Raw genomic sequence first — 21325 nt, 5'->3', positions numbered from 1 at the left:
CTTATTGTTGTTAGCTTAAAACCAGATAATTCTTTTTCAAAGACAGAAGACATTATATTCAGAGGTCTTACTAAGTTGCAGGTAGATGTAAATCCCTTTTTACTGAAAAGGCTTACATTTTTATTTTGAATATATAAGTGAAGTAAAAAAAAAACAAAAAACAAAAGAACTTCTGCATGGATGTGTGAGGAAATATGTATTGTGTTTCTTTCCAGCATCAGCCAAATCAGATAAGTTTGTTAGTCCAGTTTAAGAGTAGTTTTTCATGACATAGTTACGGTATGTAAAAATTTGTTACTGAAGTTTTTTTTATATATAAATCTGCTCACATCAGGAAAAAACATAGTTTTAGACTTATAGAGATATTGGATTAATGTATCTCTTGATGTTTTATGTAAAAATGTACCGTATAGTTAAGGAACGGTATTTAGATATGAAAATGTCTTTGTTTAAAATGAATTTGCCCAGCAGAGTGTGTTAGACATTTTTTTCAATTTCACAACAAAAATCTTTAAGGCACTTTATAGGACAAACAAGGTCCAACTTATATCTACTAATGCATATTTAAATAGTGTCCTTTTTAAATGATAAAAGTTATTATAATCAATTAATTATTGTTATTGCAACATTTGCACAATGGAATTACAATTGGTAAAAATAAATAGTAATTGATGAATAAATGAGACCAAGAAAACTAGAGAACCTGTGATAATACACAATTTTTGTCTTGAAGTAATTGCAACAGAGGTGCTGTACAGAGATCATTCAAGTACTTCAGTTAAAAATCAAACATCTTTGGTCTGTGTTTCAATCGTCCATTGGAAGAAATTATTTTTGTTAGTTTAAAACAAAAGACAGTAATCCACTCACTTGTACGTAATTTTAGGACCTTCATCTTTATTAATTCAAAGATAATGTTTTGTTTCTTATGGGACGCTTATTAGCAGAGGTGGGTAGAAACTAGTTTAATTTACTCAGTTACATTTACTTGTGTAACATTTTCAGCAAAATGTACTTTTAGGATGATTTTACTGCACTGAACTTTTTACTTTTACTTTTACATTATTATTCAAGTATCGCTACTCATACTTGAGTAAAGTGTCTGCCAACTCTACCTACTGCGAGTAACTTTATGAATAAAGAACTGACTTGTTTTAACCAAAAATGCACCAGAGAGACAAAAACCTATAGTTCATGTTAAAGGGAGACTTCATGTTTGTACACAAGCTTTTTTTGTTTTAATGTTATTTTCTATTTGCTGAACTCATTGAGCCATTTGGAGGTCACATGCAGTAGATATTATCAATGGAAGTAATTTGCACCGTTCTAACATACTATATAACTATATCAACTGCTGTAAGTATTGATTTCAAGTTTAACTGTGTTATTATTTGGATATTGTTTGTCTTAAAAATACCATAATTTGCGCATAACCTTATATTTTTGTCTCTCCGATTACATAATTTATAAATATTAAGTCGTCAGCTGTTATGATTAGTAACTCAGTACTTAAGTAGCCTTCTTACTGGATACTTTTTTACTCTTGAGTAATTTCCTGGCTGACTAATTTTAACTTTTACATGACTAAAAATATGTTGAAGTAGTGGTACTCTCACTTGAGTACAATTTTTTGGCTACTCTACCCACCTCTGCTTATTAGTGATTAGGTCTTCGCCTTCTGGCGAGCCTACTAACAAATAAAAACCGGGGAAGGAGTGTCTTTATGTGGACAGCTGTTGTAAGATTTTTTAGATAGATTAGATTAGATTAACTTTATTGTCCCAAAGGAAATTTGATTTGGGTTACAGACTCTGGCTGCTACATAGTCCAAACTATGCGTCACACTGCATTCACACATAAAACACTACTATAAAAATTCCATTATAAGACAATAAATAGATACATAAAGGGGCATGTTACATTATATTCACAATAAAAATTTGAAGGAAGAGAAAAAAATAAAATAATAATAATGCAGGGAAAGCGTTACTGTAAAACAGTCAGGTAGCATTTAATTTACCCATATGGCAGGAAAAGTTAGCATACTGTTCAAACGTTGAGAGACTATCGTTCCAACTTCCGTTTTTTCAGCGCTCGCGCTTTTACGCTGGAGGCGAACCAAGGCGGAAATGCGCAGTGCGGCGCGTCGTTCTGCGCATGTCTGTTCAGTCACCTGGCTACGTGCTAACGCTCGGAGAAGCTAATCGAGTTAGCTAAAAAACAAACAAAAAAACAAACAAACAAACTCTTGAATCGAGCAGAGGAGCCTTTTCGAGTTGGTTCCAACTGGAAGCTGCGCGTCAATAACGAGTGGTATGTACCCGATGTTGATGCAAAGATGGCGGACGAGGGGAAAGCCGCTGTTTGTCCGTGTCAAGTCGGTCCGGGAACCGTTGACACAGGCCGGCCGGCTGGCCTCGGCAGAAGTTAGCAAATTAAACATGACGACTTTTGCTCGGGAGGTTAAACATATCTCTTACACCGTACGACATTTTATTAAAAGCGTAAAAAGAAGAAGTAGAAAAAAAACGGATTCTCTTGCGATATAATAATAATGCCAAATCGATTATGTGTATTTCAGAGACGTGGTTTCACTTTGATTTTTTTTTTTATTATTCTCCCCTGAGTTCCGCTTATGTGGGGGGTTGCTGGTGCTGCAGATAGGCTATTTCAGGTCAAAAAGCAGAGACTGACAGCCGGACCCAGAGACCCGCTTTCCTCCCCATCAGCTGAGCAGCTCCTCCAGCTTTCTTGGCGTCTCCTCGGCGCAGTGGCTCTCCACGACTGACGGCTGTCCCCCCACGGCCACCCGAGGGCCCATCTCTTCGCTGACACCTCCACTGACTGCCTGGACCGCCTCCTCCACTGGGAAAGACGAAGAGAATACAAATTAAAGAAAAAACAAACAGCGATTTTAATTTGTTTAGAATGAAATTGACACTGTTTTGGTGGCACTGTTGTGAGTTATAGTGTCTATAAGCTCAGATTAGTATTGAAATATTCTTTATAAACGTATTCTGTCACAGCATTTATTATATCCACCCATCTCTTGTCCAGTCCAGCTCCTGCTTGATGGGCTGTGGGAGGAGTTGTCGCCCATTTCCAGTGATCTGGTGTTTATTGACTCCAACAAAAATGCCTTTCTGCTGACTTTCTTGATTCAGTTAAGCGAAAAACACACAGATTCTTGCCAATGAAGCTTGTCTGCTGGTCCTTGACGCACATTGTGCATCCAAGGGGCGCCTGTGCCCTGAAGCCGGACGTTTCTTCCCTGTGATGCAGAACCCGCCGGTACGCCGCTGGGACGCAGAAGAACCAGTGGAGAAGGCAACGGGCAATGCAGCTCATGGCGATCCAAGGAAGATGTAGATCCAGCCGCTCTATCTCTGTTGAAAGTCCGCAATTTTTGTTTTGTTTTTATGACCTCTGATCTGCTGAAGGTGGAGTAAAGCTGGCACGCCTGCATCAAAATCCATGTGGGGGGGAACCCTTCACAACCGAATGCATACTCTTCTTGTGGTTTAGGAGACTTCCCCCCCTGATTTAGATCACAACTAAATGTAATTGTTGTCAAATGTGCTTTAATATGCTTGAAAGAAGAAACATTTACTGTCATTTGCCTTCGACTTTGTTTACGACAACTCCATCGCTTATTGTTGTTCCACCGGGTCTTTTTTAAATAGAGCATTTACATTGGAAATCCCCATCCTCGGAAGTTTATGTTGCATTTCTTGGAGTTATAAAGCTTCCAGTTAAGCAACAAAGGCCTAATTAGCTTCCTTAAAAACGGACTATAACGTCAAACTAGGGTTGTCACAATACAAAAATTTGAAACTCGATATGGATACCCAGGAAAATATTCACGGACAAATAACTAAAAAAAGGCAAATATCTAAAAGGCATAAAAAAATATTTAATTACTATTAAAAACTTTTTCAATCTTTCTCAACAGAATCACAGACGCTCGTTAAATAAGTGTGCAAAGGAATGCAAAATAAATAACCCTAATATAACGCTAATATAGTAGCATGCTAGCCAAGGCTAAACTCACAACATTTATACAGATCACCGGCCGCACTAACATCAGTAATATGTTTAATTATTAATTATAATCAAACATATTACTCATTTACTAACATGTCGGAATTCACCATGAAGGCCAGGATGTCCGTCCTTGAGTTGTTTGGCCCAGTTTGCTGTGCTGCTTGACTTTAAAGCCCCGTTTGCTCCCACGCTTGTGAAGATCTTTGGGTTTCCCTTCTTCGTTTACCTCGTATGCTAAAACATTTAGCATCAATATCATGCCAAATCAGTGTCGTATCCGGATGCGGCGCTTGGGTATCGATACTTTTTAGAGTATTTTGACAACCCTACGTCAAATTCTCCTTAGCTGCAAAAAGAAAAAGAAAACGCGCATACAATTTTAATTTTACATTTTGTTTTAAACTGAGAAAAGATGAAACCGTTTTCTTTCCATCCGGTCAGAATCCTGTGTGGCAAGTGGGCTTTGCCTTGTTACTGCTTTATTTGTTGGTCCCAAGAAAACAAATGTATATTCAGTTGGATCTCGTAAACTATGTGAATTTTTTTTTCTGCACCATGTCTTTAATTCAGCATTCATATTCGAACAAGACCTGCAAATTGTGTTGTGTAGCTGACAGAGGAGTTGGCTAATGGGCAGGAGCCTTCCAAATGATGGATTTCATTGGGCTGCAGAGCTGCAGTCTAGCGCCCAGTCATTAACCTCTTTCTTTGTTCTTTTAAACTTTTCAGCTTTTCTTTGCTTTTGGAGAATTGTGCCCCGTGTCCTGCCCCTGGGCCCCTAACGAGCCCACTTCTCGGCGGGCTTCCTGGGAGCTCGCCGGTGACAGGAAGGCAAGCTGCGTCTTTGCAGCTGGCCCATCTGAAGGCCCAGCTAGCGCTAACGCAGATGAACAATGTTCTCGCAATCGGTGCTGCACACCTGACGGCAAACGCCAACGCCCCCGCGCCCTGCCTGCCCACGAAGCCGCCTTCGCCGACTGCTGTGGCCATCAATCTCCTGAACCTCCTGAAGATCGCCAACAACATGTCGCATCCCAGGTTTAATCCCTTTGCCCCTGGTAAACAGATTTCCCCCCAGGGGCCGTACGGAGGCTCCACTGGACAAATGGAGAGGGACCCTCGGAGGCCGCCGTCTCACCCCGGCTCTGGTCCCGGCTTCAGCTCTTCTGGATCTTCTTCCCTCAACCGCGGGCCCCCCGGAGGACCTATACCGTCCCTCCTGTCTTTGCAAGTGAACTTCCGACCCGACAGGAGTAAGATAACGGTAGACGAGGACATAGACAGATGCTTGGACTTGAACATAAGCAGAGCTAGGGATGAGGCCATGCAAAGTTCTCCAAACCAAAACTCCCAGTTTTCCAACGTTCAAATAGACACGTTTCCCTCGTCAAACACCGGGAGGCCCTCCTATTTGACGCCCCCGGCCGCTCAAGGAAAGAGACCCTTCAGTGTGGACAGCAGTAGCAGCAGCCTGGACTGGTTGCCCATCTGCCAACGCGCCTCAGAGGAAAAGTCGTCAAACATGTATTCGCCTGCTCCCTCCAGCTTTCAAGGCGGCGGCGACAGTGGGTTCGGCGCCTCCGGCGAAGGAAACCGCCCGCCGTCTACTCCTGGGCTGGGAAAATACAACATGAGTACGCCGGCTAAGTCCGCGGTTCCGCGGGAAGCCATTCGCCCCAAGTACACCTCAGAGTCGGCTTCGAACATCCTGTTGCACTTTGGCCTGGAGAAGGAAGACTTGGAACACCTGATCTCGTTCCCCGAAGACCAGATCACGCCCGAGAACCTGCCCTTCATCTTGAGGCAAATCCGAACGGAGAAAGCGGAGAGGGGCTCGGGTCAGCCGAAGGGTTACGGTGAAGATCAGCGTGTCAGAGGCGCGGCGGAGAAGGACAAGATGGTTACCTCCATGGGGCCGGGGTTGCTTCCCGATCAAATATCATCCGCTGTCCCCAAACAGAGTCAAGTGATTGATTATGGGCACACCGGCAAATACACGACGGGGGCCGGAGAAGACGGCGGAAGAGCCGCCGGCAGCTCGGCTATGACCGGTGGGAGTTCGCTGTATGCGGACCCGTTCGCTAGGAGCCACGCTAGAGAGCCGCCGCCGCTAAGGGGCGCGGCGGAGCTGAAAACCGGACCGCCCGTCTCTCCTCGCGGTCAGATGAGCGTCGACTCGTCCAGGAGCTCTGTGGCCCAGTCAAGCAGCGACCCGTCGAATAACCAGACCTCAAAGCCGGTTTTCCCCTCGTTCGGCTTGCTGAGCAAGTACACAGATTTGAGACAGCGCAAGCCCGACGGCGCCCCCCCGACCTCAGCTCTGAAGCAACCAGCGCCGGCCCCCCAGGCGCCCGCCGCGACCCAGCCGTCCAGCCCGTCGTGCAATTTAGTTCGCGGAGTCCACCCTGGGCGGCCCGGCCTCGTGCTCATTCACAGAAACGACGCTCGCGGCGCGAATCAGAGCAACGCCCAAGGGGCCGGGTTGAAAGTTCCCGAACAGACGATTAAACCGGCAGGGCAGCAGCGTCCGCCGCCGCCGCCGCCGCCGGCACAAACGCAGCAGCACCGGCCGCCGTTCCCGCTGTTCCCGCAAGCTCCAAAACCCGCGCAGCCCAGAAATCAGATGCCAGCTACGTCGACCCTTATCCCCATCCGTCCCGCTCTCCCTTCGCCGGCGGCGGGACGCATGGTCGCCGCTCCCAGCGCCCCGCCTCCAGCCGCCAGGGGGCCGAAGATGGGTCTCTGCAAGCTGCCGACGAGCGCCATGATGCAAGACTACACGGCGGCCACGCCGAGAGCATTTCCTCATACCTGTTGTCTTTGTATGAAAGAATGTAAAGATATGAAGGTGAGTGGAAGCCTCCAGATTGTTCTCATTATGTTTAGGAAGCTGCTGCTGCTGCGTGTCACAGTGTTGTAGGACTCGAGTCCGAGTCATTAGCTAAATTTAGAGCCTCGTGACTTGGACTTGGACTTGAGCGCTGATGACTCGAACTTCGACTCGGACTCCTACATTCAGATCATTCTGACTCAGAAATCGAGAAAAAGACTTGACTTTTTTTTATATGATTAGGCTATAATTTTAATATGTCATTAGAATATTATTTGGTGTATGATTTTAATATCTAAATTATTAGTGCAATGTGGTGGAGTGTGGATTTTTTTTTTAGTTTAAAAACATGTAGGCTATGCTTACTTTAGTGCGGAACTTGGACTCGACTTGGATCAATAGTGACTCGGACTCGACTCAGATTTTTTTTAATGACTTGGATTTGACTCGGACTTGAACACTGGAGACTCGAACATGGACTCGGACTCGAGGCATAGTGACTTGACTACAACACTGGCGTGTCAACATGTCTCTGTTTAACAGAAACTAGACTGTAATGAAACAGGAGCTGCTGTGAATTATGAGTTTTGGGAATTATTGTCCAGACTTCATGTTTCAAACTAAAGGTTATGTTTAAAGAGCTGTTTTTGTTTTTGGGGTGCCTGTGTGGGATTTGCAACAACGGTAGTTTGTAGACCTAAAACCAGTAAGGTAATATTTGTATTAGATTGATAAATGTCTATAAGCAGCACCAAGTTACTCATGATTTCTGTATAATCTACATGTGAAATCAGTGGTTTTATTGGACGTTGACAGGAACAATGCCTCTGCTCAGCTACAGGATCTGTGGGAGGTATCAACATGCAGAAGGTTTTGTTTTTGTAGCTTTAGGAGAAACATTTTTTTACTCCTTTTTGGTTAGTTTTATCTGACATCTTTGCTTCTTTAACCAGGCCTCGCTTTCTTCTCTGATTACTTTCAGACAAACTTATTCGTTTACTTTGAAACCTTCTAGCCCACAAAGGGCACACAGTCATGTTTTGTGTCTCAGTTTGTGTGGAAAAGCTGATTTTCTTCTCTGCAGCATCCATTTGTCTCAAGCTGCAAAGGCACCCGGGTGGATGTTTCTCTTTTTTTTCTTTTTTCTGCGTCTCTTGATCCGAGCATTTCAACGTTCCTGGAAACTTCTTGACGTTTTTCAAGACCTGGAAGACCGAAGAGGACGACGGTGGAACTTCCTGAAAACTTTGTTTTTTTTTGTTAAAATCTGTGAAAATACTGTTTATGATAAAAGATTTTACTTTTACATTTAAGATGTGTAATTATGTTTTTTTAAATAGGGATCTGGGTTCATAAAAGGCCGTGAGTTTTTTTTGCCATGCATTTCTTTCTGTATGTTTTTTTTTCTCTCTATAGTAATCATTGGAAAATTGCTGTTTTATTGTCTGAACTTTGCGCAAAAGTATTTGAGAATCTAAAGATTTGCCAGAGTTCCCTTGTGAATGTTTTGCAGAGTTGATTGTAAGTCTTAATGAGCAGCGAGGTAATTGTAACTCTTAATCATTTTAAGTCTTAATTAGTGGCAAGATAACTGTAATTCTTAATTGTAACTCTTAATGAGCAGCAAGGTAATTGTAACTCTTAATAATTGTAACTCTTAATGAGCGGCGAGTTAATTGTAATTATTAATTGTAACGCTTAATGACCAGCGAGGTAATTGTAATTCTTAATAATTTTAAGTCTTAATTAGTGGCAAGATAACTGTAATTCTTAATTGTAACTCTTAATAAGCAGCGAGGTAATTGTAATTCTTAATGAGCAGCGAGGTAATTGTAATTCTTAATTTTAAGTCTTAATGAGTGGCAAGTTAAGTGTAATTCTTAATTGTAACTCTTAATGAGCGGCGATGTAATTGTAATTCTTAATAATTGTAATTCTTAATGAGTGGCGAGTTAATTGTAATTCTTAATAATTTTAAGTGTTAATTACAGTTATCTTGCCACTAATTCTTAATTGTAACTCTTAATGAGCGGCGAGGTAATTGTAATTCTTAATAATTGTAATTCTTAATGAGCGGCGAGTTAATTGTAATTAATAACTAAGTCTTAATGAGCAGTGAGTTAATTGTAAGTCTTAATAATTGTAAGTCTTAATGAGTGGCGAGTTGATTGAAATTCTTAACGAGTTTTAATGCATCTGTCTGTGGTTCTGAATAGGACTGGCTCTCCCACCAGAACACCAGCCTTCATCTTGAGAGCTGCAAACTGCTGAGAGGACAGTGAGTTTCTGTTTACCTTTGCTTTTACCCCATAACCCCATTTACTGGAGCAGGTTTGATCAGCACTGGGTACTTGAACTTGACAAACCGGAACATAAAACTGCTTAAATTGTATAAAGTTGATCGTAAATCAGTTAATACCACAAAGAAAAACAACCCAGAAGGCAGAAATGTAGATTGTGAATTCAAATGTATGACCTTAAATGAGCTTAAATGTTTTTGTGTACCCTACTTTTTTTAGTAGGGTACACAAAATAATAATTTCCTGTTCCTCTATAAAGTAGAAAGGATCCTCCTCTCTCAGGGACGACCCAGTCAGAATATTTTCTCCCCAGATTGTGGATTTGCTGATACCAACTCAGTCCCAATCTCAACAGCTTTCAAGTGCACTGCTTTTTATTACTTTGAACGGTCTACGTTAGCATGGGGATTTGGCTTTGAACGGGTTAAAGTTGAATGTGTAGCTGTACAGCTGATGGGAGGAGGTGGGACGACACGGACAGGAAGGTGTAGCCGCCATTACAGTCGCTCTTTCTTTGCCATTGTAAGTGTAAAGGGTGGGAAAACACTCGCACATACAGAAATAGGTTTTAATTAGAAAAAGAGAAGAGTGGCTAAAACACTTGAGATACCTTGTTGGTGCGGCCTGTGGTTTGTGGGTAAAGCCGGTGTCCCGTAGATAAAGGTTCTAGACCCAACCGTCTACGTTAGAGCTCTGACTGTAAGACTTTTTCTGCAAGTCTAAGCCCCTTTTTGTCTCTCTGCTCCTTCTAAGTCGTCCCTCGCGTTTGTTTCTGTCTTAACGCAGCAACCCTCCTGTCTCTTTTTCCTCCACAGATATCCAGACTGGGATGGGAACACACTAGATCTGTTGAGGTAACCCAGAACGTCTGCGGATGGATCGCGTTCACAGTTATGACCTAGACGCCCTCTGATCTTACTTTGTCGCGGTTCCCTGCAGCGCTCCGGGTCAAGGTGGCCAACCCTCACCCGCGACTCATGGCCAGAATTTGCAGAACCGTCACCAGAAGACCGCATATGAGGCTCGTTCCCGTTCGGCCAGCCCTCGCCGCCAGCGTGGGTCGGACGATGGAAAGGAAAAACAATTCAGCCGCTCTCGATCGCGCAGTCCGCCCCGCCACTACGGCTCGGAGAGCAAAAGGCAAAAATGGAGCAGCCGTTCTCGATCTCGTAGTCCCCAACGCCATCAAGGTCAAAGAGAGGCACGAAGCAGCAGATCGCCGTACGCCTCCAGACACTCTCGCAGGTCTCTTCTTTTTAAAAAGCAAACCGAATGTTTCTCTCCTGTGCCGTGCAAGTTTAAAAAACAGTTCGTTTGTGAATTTTTGTTTCCTTTTTCTTTTAGGTCTCGCTCTCGTTCCTACGAACGCCCCACCTCGTCTCGCCACCGCTCGCGTTCAAGGAGTTACGAGAGGCGATCCCCACCCAGGAAGAGGGAAGCCAAATGGTCCCCGCCGAGGAGAAGTCTCGAGCGTCGACCGTCTCCAAGAAGAAGTGATGAGAAACGCTCGTCACCGCGGAGGAGCCGTGAACGGCGGTCGTCTGCAGAGAGGCCAGAGCCTCAGCGTACGAGGTCCAGGAGTGCCGACAGGCTAGCTAAGAGGCTGCTGGAAACAACAGGTTTGAAGAACGTCTAACATTCTCTACCTTCAGCTTTTAATTCACTGGTACATTTACTCTTAGAAATAAAAAAATAAAAAAACTCTTTTGTTGCTCCAGCTGTTCAGTCTCTGTCCAAGACATCTGACCTGGAGGCCATGGTTAAAACTCTGGCTCCTGCATTACTGGCTGAGCTGGCTAAGATGAAGTCCTCCTCCTCCTCCAGCACAGAGAAGAAGACGTCCACTAAAGCAACTAAAGCCACGACCAGCCGCCCCAAGACCGCGACAAGCTCTTCGCTGATTCCTCCGGTTGGTATAATTTGACAAGTTGATATGACGGCTCGGTTTATCAGTGCAACACTTTATTCTGACCCTCCTGTGAAACCAACAGACAGACGTAAGCAATGACAAACCAGCAGTTCTTGTTACTTAAAACTAAGGCTGTCCTAAACGATTATTTTAGTAATTGATTATTGTGATGATTAATCAAGTAGTCGGGATAAAAAAAATGACAGTGCAGATTTTTCACATAATTACTTAAGCTCATTTTATGAGTAATAGAATGAAAGGGAAGCTAATGCTAATGCTATTGCATTGGTATGCTAATTAGCAAATAATACCATTTCTTTGAATAACAAGGATAAATCTGCAGCTAAAATGGTCTAAGATCAAATTTTTAAAAGTTCAGCCCTTTCTGGCTGACTAAACATCGGCGCGGATACCTCTGTAGTGAAAACAAAAAAAAAAAAATCATAAAGTTTGACTTGTACGTTACTTTCTGGACGTTTTTAGATTAAAAGGGGCATAATTTTATTCATACACTGCAAAAATGGAACTGAAAATTAGTAAAAGTTTCTTGAAATGACTGCATTTTTAGATTAGATTAGATTCAACTTTATTGTCATTACACAGGTACAGGTGGCAACGAAATGCAGTTTAGGTCTAACCAGAAGTGCAACAGCAGCAAGTGCAGGATAAACAATGGTTCCATAAGTACAGGACATGGGTTTTTACTGAATAAATTTACTGGATTTGAGAAGGTAAATAATCTTATCTGCAAGTGAAAGGAGTATTTTTACCCCTAGAATAAGATAATTAGATTTACTGCACTTGAAATAAGATGATGGAGATGAGTTGTTCCCATTTTAAGTGCAAAAATCCCATCCCATTGGCATATAATCTTATTTGCCTGCTCAGATGAAGGCCAAATACATTAATTTCAAGAATTTTTTATTCATTTTTTGTTCCGTTTTCCCAGTGTATAAAACAGAACTCTTCTAGAGTTTAACTTCAGGGCCAAGATAAACTCTTAGTTTTTTAGTCTACAAATAGACAATTAAATAATTACACATTCATCAAAGAGCAAAACACCTCATTTTAATTCAAGCATAATAAATACTGCCTTTTTTCAAACTATTGTTAGCTATGTTTAATATAATAGAAACACCTTTACTGTCCCATAGTGGGGAAATTCTGGTGTAACAGTCGCGAAAACAGGTGGGCCTAGACGCCAGGCTTACACACAAGATGAATTAATATTAAAAAAAGCTAAATTTAAAGTTAAGCTGTACAGCAGAAGAGGACAAAAAAAAAAACCGATGCTATTATTAATAGATAATCAGTCCATTTCAGATAAAAATTAAGTGTTGAAGGTAAAAATGTAGGGGAAAAAACGTTTATGTATGTAAATGTAATATTTTAGTCAAACTTTTTTGTTGCACAACTGCCAAGACATCCACTGAACAGAACCAGAACCAAACTCTCCTCTAAATTGACGGCTCTGATGCGTCTGTGCAGGTTTGTAGTGGAATCTGCTCTTAAACTTATTCTCATTCAGCAGTCAAGCAGCGCTGCAGTTTTCTGTTAAACTTAAAGTGTCCTTACATCTTTAAAAGTTTAGGTCTCTTTCTCTGTGCCGCTTTTTGCCCGTTGCTTTCTGTCTCCATAGCGGATAACAACACACGGCATCCATGTATTAGCATGCTAGGCTATCGTTAGCGTTAGCCGCCTGGCCGGAACACAGTGAATAAATAAACAATGAGGCAGATAATTTTGCCTCTGGAATGTTTTCTGGTCATGTACAGCACTTTGAATCATCTTGTTACTGAAAAGTTCTGTATAAAAAAACTTTAATAAACTTTTAAAGCCTTTATTTTATCTTTCTGTTTATTCAGGCTTCTGAACCCTTGTCTCCTGACAAAGTGAGGCTCTCTAGTGTTTCTACTTTTCTATCCCATACTGACATTATCAACGCCACAGCGAGGTTCGGAGAAGTCAGAGACCTGGTGTTGTGCAGAACTACGCTAAGGGTTTGTAGTGTCATTCAGATACAGTATCTTTCCATTGCTTTCTGGTGAGATAATGCAGGATCTGACTTGTGCACATCTGTGTTTATTGTTCGTACGTGTAGGGAGTCGTGCAGTTTGAGAAAGAGGAAGACGCAGAGAAACTGAAGAGGCTGCGAAGCTTCCAAGTAAAGGGATTGACTGTCTATGTTGACAAAATGGTAATTCACCTTCTCTTTTACTACACTGATTTCACCCTCTCAATAACTGAGCAGATTCAGAAATGTATCTGATTTATTTATAGAGCGCCGCTTCCTCCATCAAACCTCTCTTGACAAAGGAGCAGCAGGCGGCTTTACGGAAGTAAGTTTTGCCTCAAACTGCATCAAAGCTTCAAGGCTAATGTAGTTTTTCGGCAGGTTAGTTGCTAAATCTGGACTACCCTAGTAAATTTTTAGGTTCCAACAATAACCATAGCATAAAATTAGCTAACATATTTGGAAAAATGTGCTGTCTTTTATGTTCTGGAGGTAATTCCCATCGTGATGAACATTTACTGGCCACTTTATTAGCTCTCTTGCTTAGCTACACTGCAAAAACAGAACTAAAAATAAGTAATATTTTCTTAAAATGAGTGTATCTGTCCTTGATTTGAGCAGGTAAATAAGATTATCTGCCAATGGAATAAGATTTTTGCACATAAAACAGGAACAACTCATCTCTATCATCTTATTTCAAGTGCAGTTTATCTAATTATCTTAGTTTAGGGGTCAAAATACTCATTCCATTGGCAGATAATATTTATTTACCTGCTCAAATCTAGGACAAAAACACAAATTTTAAGAACATTTTACTTGAAGCTTTTAGATCCGTTTTTGCAGTGTACTTGTTAACACAAACTGTCAATCAGCGAATCTCTTGATGGAAAGTGGTTTAAGTTCCAGGCGAGCGTCAGAACGGGTATGGAAGAGCGGCTTTGTGTCTTTCACCTCGCTAAGGCGTTTTTTTTTGACACATTGAGCTAATTTGAGTATTTCAGATCCTGCTGATTCACTGGGATTTTCATAAAGTAGATTATCAGGTAGTCTAAAAGGAGAGAAAGTTGCGTCGTTATAAAATGTCTTGCTGGCGCCAAAGCAGAATAGGCGAACAGGGTCAGGGCTAATAAAAACAACAAGTCACAGTGTACAGCAGCGAGCGCCACTCGTGCCGGCACAGAACCTGTCGAACCTGCGCCTAATAAAGTGCCGGTGGTCGTATTTAATAAAAAGAAAGGTTGCCATTGCGTTTCCCTAAATTTGATGCCATAGTTTATTTCATGCTTAACCAGGTTCTACTATGCGTTATGATGTTTTGGTTGGCTGTTTATATTTTTAGTTGGCCTAAAAAAAGAAAAAAGGGAAAACACTAGGGCTGGACGATAATTCAATAACGATATATATCGATCAATAGCCGTATATCGATGATAGAAAAAGGGTCAATTAAAAGTTCAGTAGAATTTCCTTCCTTTTGCATTCTAGCCTATCATGTAGGTTAATATTACAGTCATTACATCCTCACAACCAATCACAACGCAGACTCAGGAACCAAGCTCCGCCCCCTTCAAAGAGTTCAGAGAGCATGCGTTCTTCTTTCTTTTTTTAAAAACTTGTAGTTTTGGTAAAAGGTTGGTTGAGTTTGGTTGAGTTTTAATTCAGTGTTTGTGTGTCTGTCGCTGAGCAAGAGCATAAAACGGTCAAGGCTGCACTTAAAATATGTTTTGAATTTGTTGATAATTATCGATGTCGATCAAAAAGATTTCTACTTTATCAATATGCTTTTATCTATATCCTCCAGCCCTAAAAAAACAACAACACTCAAACCTATATGTTTACTTTATCCCCTGTGTGTGTTTTCTTCACAGAAAGTTAGCTGAGTCCAGAGCAAAATCCCAGAAGGCAAAATCCTCCCCCGCTGGAGGAGTTAAAACACCTGGAACATCTGGGGCTAAAAACACAGCAACAGGCAAACAGGTCACAAAAGCCAAGGGTGTTCCTGCCAAGGGGGTCGCTGGGAAAAAATCTAACATGGGTGGAAAGAATGCAGCGAAGTCGGTCGAACAAAAAGCTGGACGTGATGATCCGAAATCTGCTAATGCTCCTAGCGAGGCAGCTAAGGTCCTAAAGCAGTCGGCCCCAGCTGCAGGTGAGAGAGATCGAGGGAAGGTGGTTGCTACTCAGGCGAAGGACCTGGCTCCTGAATCAGAAACGTCCACCAACACGGAGAAAGCTGAAACCCAACCAGACACCTTGGCTTTAAAGGAATTGAAGTCCAAGCCTGGAGCTTCATCTGAAGGCAAAGAGGCCTGCTTGGCTCCGGAGAACGCAGCAGCGTCTGAAAAGATGCAAGCAGAAGGACGCGGCGAAGGGGATACCGCAGGAACCAAAGTGGAAGAAGTTGAAGCTGGAGTGACCGCACCTGCAGAAACCGTGGAAGTTGTGAGTTCGGTCGAGTCCAAAGAGACACTTTTGGAAACTTCGGCCAAACCAGCAGCTAGCGTTAAAACCCCGCCACGCGTCTCTGCGCCTAAAACGTCTAACGATCCGCCCCGGCCTCTGCAAACCACCGTGAAAGCTGAAGAAAGGCCTGTGAAAGACGCGTCTCCGGTCCAGCAGCCAAAATCTGAATCCCCTGCAGAAAAGTTGAAGACGAAAACAGAGCAACAAAAGTGTCCAGCGAAGACGGAGACGAAGCAGGAAGGTTTGTCATGATTAATACGTTAAAAATATATATTTTTTTGGGCACTTTTTATGCATATTTGACAGCCGAAACATTGATTTATAGAGACTGGAATTAAAACAAACTCACCCATGTGCTTTTTTTTTTTTACTTGAGTGTAATAGATGTTTAATTGTATATTTTTCCCATGAAATAGATCTTAAATGTCTTTTACACTTTCTGAAAGACTATTTGTTTCTAACTATGCTCTGTTCAATAAACCCAACGAAGCACCTTTTACCCTTTAGCTGTTGTCCATATGGAAACAGTGTTAAATAGATGGGCAAGAGGCTCATTTCAGCCTCGCATCAATGCAAACTCTGGATTTTAGGAACCTCTAAACGATAATTTACATCCCTTTTCTTTAGAAAACCAAACCGAAAGTGCTTCAGATATTTTTTTCCTGCAGAATTTAGGGTTGTTTTCGATGTTTCTGCTTATGTGAAGCTATTTTCTGTAATTATAAAGTGTTTTGCGTGATTGTTATCCAATAAAAAAGGGTTTATTTGGTCTGTTTTTATGTGGACAAGGCTTTCACTTTATCCTCGGAACAAACAAGCAGACTAATTTGTCAAAAATCACATGAGGCCGAAGAGGTTACTTTATATAAAGGAATTTTGTCTTTGTGTGAACTAATTTGACGTCCTCTGATCTGTAACAGAGGCAGAAAGTCATCGGACAGCAGAACCTGCCGGCACCGTTTTAGCCGTGAAGTCGGAGGAACCCGCAGCTGCCGAAGCAAAGCCTGCAGACGGAGCAGCCGTCACCGAGAAGATGGAGGACGAGGAGACACAAGAAGAAGAAAAAAGTTTGTAAAATAATTTCTACATGTCATTACTTCATTTTGGCCTCTGTTTCATTTCTAAATCTTTTACTTATTTATTTTGACAGAGTGCACATTGAGAGAAACAGCCGCGTCCTCTCTGGTAAGTCTTTTTGCAATACAGGTGGAAGCAAACGTCCGACCTTCGTGTTTTTGGTAGGCAGGAGGAAGGCCGGCGTTTAGCCGTGCATGCCGGTTAAACTGCCTTAAGGTTGAATGGAGGTCCTCCGTTTTTAAATTAGTTTAAAAGGTTGACATATTTCACAGATTTTTTAAATCATAGGTGACTTTTATCTCTACCGGGGTGACAGTGGCGCAAGAGTTAGGGAGTTCGTCCTATAATGTCAACTATGAATATTTTAAAGCTGATTTTGAGCTTCTGAGCTTATATTACACTGCAAAAACGAAACTTAAAATAAGTAAAACGTTCTTAAAATGAGTGTGTCTGTCCTTGATTTGAGCAGGTAAATAACATGATTTGCCAATGGAATAAGATTTTTGCACTTAAAATAGGAACAACTCATCTCCATCATCTTATTTCAAGTGCAGGATGTCTAATTATCTTATTTTAGGGGACAAAATACTCATCCCATTGGCAGATAATCTTATTTACCTGCTCAAGTCAAGGACAAATACACTAACTTTAAGAACATTTTACTTATTTTTAGATCCGTTTTTGCAGTGTAGAATAGATGGATGCACATTAGGTTCATTAACTGTGGATTCATTGCAGCAGGTTAGAGGAAATTTGCTAAATTTTGCCAGTAGTCACTGAGCAGGTTGTTATACCAGTAAAATATTTAAATTAAAACACAAATATTAAACTGCAACTAAACCTGTTGAACTTGAAAACTGCATTGGAGAATATCTCCACCCATTACATTTTATTTTTCTGGGTTTGCCTGAAAATATTTAGCAACTCAATTTTACAACTTGCCTCAACCTAAATAAAATAGACAAATATTAGTATGACGTAAAGCTGATCTTGGACTCTTTCACCAAAGGCTTACATTGCGATCTTAGAAATCTCAGGAGTGTTCTAATTTATGAAGTTAAGACTGATTAGCCACAAGATTTCACAATCTGATTGAAATATATTCGCATTAGAAAACAAAAATAATCTGATTGTACCGTTTCTATGGGCATGCAATCAATCCAATCATAATGTGTGTTTATATGCATCTGGCTTTATTTAGAATAAACACTGTAAACACATGATCAGTTATCTAAAGAAAACCACAGAAGAAGAACTTCCGTCTTTGCTGAAGAACAAAAAATGGCAAACAAAGTCGTATTATACGAGTTTGTTTGTCTTCCAAGCGCCTAGCCTGGACCAGCACTGGCTTCTAATTGAATCGTTACTGAATAAATACCAATTTTGAGCTCTTTTAATGATTTGAATAGAAAGCCACCTCTCTCATTCGGATTACAATTTAATTTCGATCGGTTTGTTTACATGACGCATTTTTAATCTGATTACTTTTGTCCATGTAAACGTAGCTATATTTTATTCCTACTTGCTCTTATTCTGTTTTATTTTGCTATATTTTAATCATGTAAAGCACTTTGCATTGTCTTTGTACTGAATTGTGCTATATAAATAAATTTGCCTTGCCTTGCCTTGCCTAGCTACTTTGTTGGTTTAAGGGTTTAGTTTGTCCTTCTTTATCCTTACTGCCTAAATTACCTTGCTGATGTTTTTTTTCTCCACAGCCTTCTTCAGGACATCCAGATAGTGAGGAGAAAACACAAACCCGTGCTCCAGTCTCTCCACCTCCAGCAGCGTCTGCAGAAAACAGCTCGTTACGTTGTGTCAAAGCAGAATCTACTGTTTCTGATACAAAGGCTGTGAAAAATGAAACAAAAGTGGTTGCAGAGCCGACAGTCTCTCGTGAGTCGGTTAAGAAAGCCGAGAAAAAGCAGCCGCCAAGAGCTCCGGTCAGTGCTGCTGAAAAACAAACCCCCATTGCCCCGTCCACCACCGCCACCGCCGCGTCGGTCACAGGTTCAGACAAATCTGAGGAAAATGATGCAGAGCTTCCTCACATCGATGAAGACATTTTTAAGGCCATCACAGCTGCTCTTCGTGAGCACAGGCTTAAAAAAGGCCAGAAAACCAGTGAGGATAAAGAGGTGAGGATGGCTATAAATTGCATCCGCATATTAACGTGTGCTATACCGCTAATGCAGCAATCCTGTAGAAAACGGATAGTTCAATAATACGATTTGACCTGGTGTCAGAATTTGAACCCCGGTTTAGTAAAATACATTTTCTTTAGTGCTTTCACCATAAAGCTGCTTTTTTTTTCTGAACCCAACAGCTGATATAGGTCTGCTGCAGCTAAATTGAATCATCCTCTAAATGTGCTTTAAAGCCTGAAAGCTGTATTTAAATTTTTTTTTATTAATCGTTGCCTTTTAGAGTGACACCACAAGCAAAACAACCTCTGAAGGTATAGAGGAGGAAAACGCATCACCCACAAAGGTAAAAATCATCTTTGTATTTGTGGTTTGTATTCTCCGTAATTGTATTAATTAGTTTTTTGCTAAAAATGGCTAACATTTGAGATTTCGCCTCTATTATTGTGACCCAAATGATTTTGTCTCTTCTCCACACAGGATGAGAGCGAAGATGAGTGTCGTCGTTTCAGTCGTTTTGATGAGCTCGACTTTAGCTTTGGAGACTTTGTGACTGTTGACGAGATAAGCGAAGACATGGAGGAAACGGCTGTGGAAGAGACCTGCTCTTCATCAGAGGAAACGGAGGGGCAGAGCACCGACGTGTCCTCCGCCACCAGAAAGGCCGCGGCAGCTTCTACAGAAGACTGCGAGAGCCCAGCCTCTTCCTCGTCCACGTCTGTAAAAGGCGGCGCGTCTTTAATTTCCACTTCTGTGCCGGAGAACAAGCAAACTCGCTCCTCTGAACTCGACAAATCTGAAACCACAACCTCATCTGCCAGCGGTGGAAAAACTCCTCTCTCCACTCATCCTAAGGCTGTAGAAACTCCACCTTCCTCTGGTCAGAAAGCTCAGTCGAGCAAGAGAAAGCCTCCCACGAGACCATCAGAACCCGCCTCCTCGGGTCCAAGCACCCGCTCCTCGGCAGCAGCCGTCAAGCCATCTGCAGGAACTCAGCAGGCACAGAAAAAGGCTGTAAAACCTACCAAGAGTGCAGCGGCAAAGCCTGACCACAAGGTGCCAGTAGAGAGCCGTGCTGCAAATACTGTTGAGTCAGAGATGAAAGCGAAAACGGAGAAGAGTCAACCTGCTGAGGGACGGGGCCTACAGATCCAGAGCCAGGAGGCGGATCTTAAAGATGAATCTGGCAGAGAAGTGAAGGAGACGAAAAAGGAAATGGAGAGCAAAAGCACAGAGGAGGAGATTGGACAGAACGAGAACGACCAAGTCCTTGATTCCCTCAATGAAAAAGAAGAACAGAAAGATGAGGACAACCAAGACAGAAGAACTGAAACCCAAACACCTGGACCCGAGCAGGACCGGCTCATTCATCCAGGAGGCCTTCAGGGGTTGGAAAGTGCTGATAAGGACAAAACCCATTCTGACGAATGCAATGAAATGGAGACGGAGGACCAGTCAGCTACGGCTGATGACGGAGATGATGGTCCCTCCAGGACGCAGGTTTCTGAAAACGATGAGACTAAAGGTCCTGAAGGACCATCAGTCAGAGGCACGTCTGCTAGAGATCAAGTGACCAGTGAGGATGCGCCAAATGAGGATGAGATCCTTTTAGCTGAGAAGGTCTGTGAAACCTCTAAAGAGGTTGGTCAAATCTCCAACGAAGAAGGCCGACCTCTTGAAAACAAAGACACTCTAAAAGACCAGAAACCTGTGGGTCCCTCTGACCTACGGACTAAAGCAGACGACGAGCCTTCAGAGGAGGATGTTTACCAAGTAATCGACTCGTTGGAGGATCAGCCGTCAACAGCCGAGACAGGATCGGAGACCAAGAAGAAGGAACTAACTAAGAAAGAAGGTGCCACACCCTCTGGAGATAACAGAGCGACCAGACAAGGTCGCTCAAGGGGCAGAACATCTAAAAGTGAAGAGAAGGAACAGTCGACAAAGAAATTGGAGAAAACACCCAGCAAGCAAGCAACACGACCAAAAGACGTCAAGGCAGAGAAGGAGGGCCGGGAGGATTTTGAGGATGTAGTGTATGAGGTCGTGGACTCAATCGAGGACGATTCGGTCCAAGAGACCCCAGCCACGGAAAGTTCTGGCAGGAGACGGTCGGCTAGAGGACACAAAAACGCTGAAAAGACGCCAACCCCTGTAGAAAAGGGTGACAGAGAAGGGAAACTGGACGCCGCGAAGGAGAAGGGTTCCGCCGACAGATCGGTTGTGACGAGATCTACCCGAGAAGAAAAAAGAAGTCGTTTCTGAGAAGGCGGAAGAAAATACGCCAAAGAAGGAAGACAAGCCCCCGCAAGAAGACGACCCACACCGGCCAGAGACTCCCAGGAAAAGGACAGAGACAAACCTCCACAAACAGAAGCTAGCGTTCCTCCGAAGGAAAGCACACCGACAAAGAAGACTGACCAAGGCACGTAAGCGAAGGGAGGCTTACTATGAATACTGGATGCTGTCCGAGGGCGAGCTCGTCGAGCCCACAACGAAAACCCCGAGGAGGGAAGGCAAAGAAAGACAATAGAACGGGTAAAAAAA

The 21325-nt window shown here is 42.5% G+C and overlaps 1 protein-coding gene across 1 annotated transcript in view; it reads left to right on the top strand.

Annotated features, from left to right (window-relative positions):
• The window catches only part of LOC118558494 (serine/arginine repetitive matrix protein 2-like), a 33831-nt gene extending 12620 nt beyond the window's left edge, over nucleotides 1-21211 (top strand). The window contains 15 exon segments of the mRNA XM_036129031.1: nucleotides 4774-6892; nucleotides 9091-9152; nucleotides 9990-10028; nucleotides 10114-10419; nucleotides 10519-10793; nucleotides 10893-11083; nucleotides 12949-13083; nucleotides 13185-13280; nucleotides 13364-13422; nucleotides 14963-15798; nucleotides 16478-16624; nucleotides 16708-16742; nucleotides 18353-18772; nucleotides 19062-19124; nucleotides 19259-21211. Coding sequence (XP_035984924.1) covers nucleotides 4774-6892; nucleotides 9091-9152; nucleotides 9990-10028; nucleotides 10114-10419; nucleotides 10519-10793; nucleotides 10893-11083; nucleotides 12949-13083; nucleotides 13185-13280; nucleotides 13364-13422; nucleotides 14963-15798; nucleotides 16478-16624; nucleotides 16708-16742; nucleotides 18353-18772; nucleotides 19062-19124; nucleotides 19259-21211 — 6736 coding nt within the window.
• The last annotated feature ends 114 nt before the right edge of the window (nucleotides 21212-21325 follow it).

This window comes from Fundulus heteroclitus, unplaced genomic scaffold, assembly GCF_011125445.2.
Source record: "Fundulus heteroclitus isolate FHET01 unplaced genomic scaffold, MU-UCD_Fhet_4.1 scaffold_130, whole genome shotgun sequence".
Taxonomy (NCBI): Eukaryota; Metazoa; Chordata; class Actinopteri; order Cyprinodontiformes; family Fundulidae; genus Fundulus; species Fundulus heteroclitus.
This window is presented reverse-complemented; position numbering and strand designations above follow the sequence as displayed.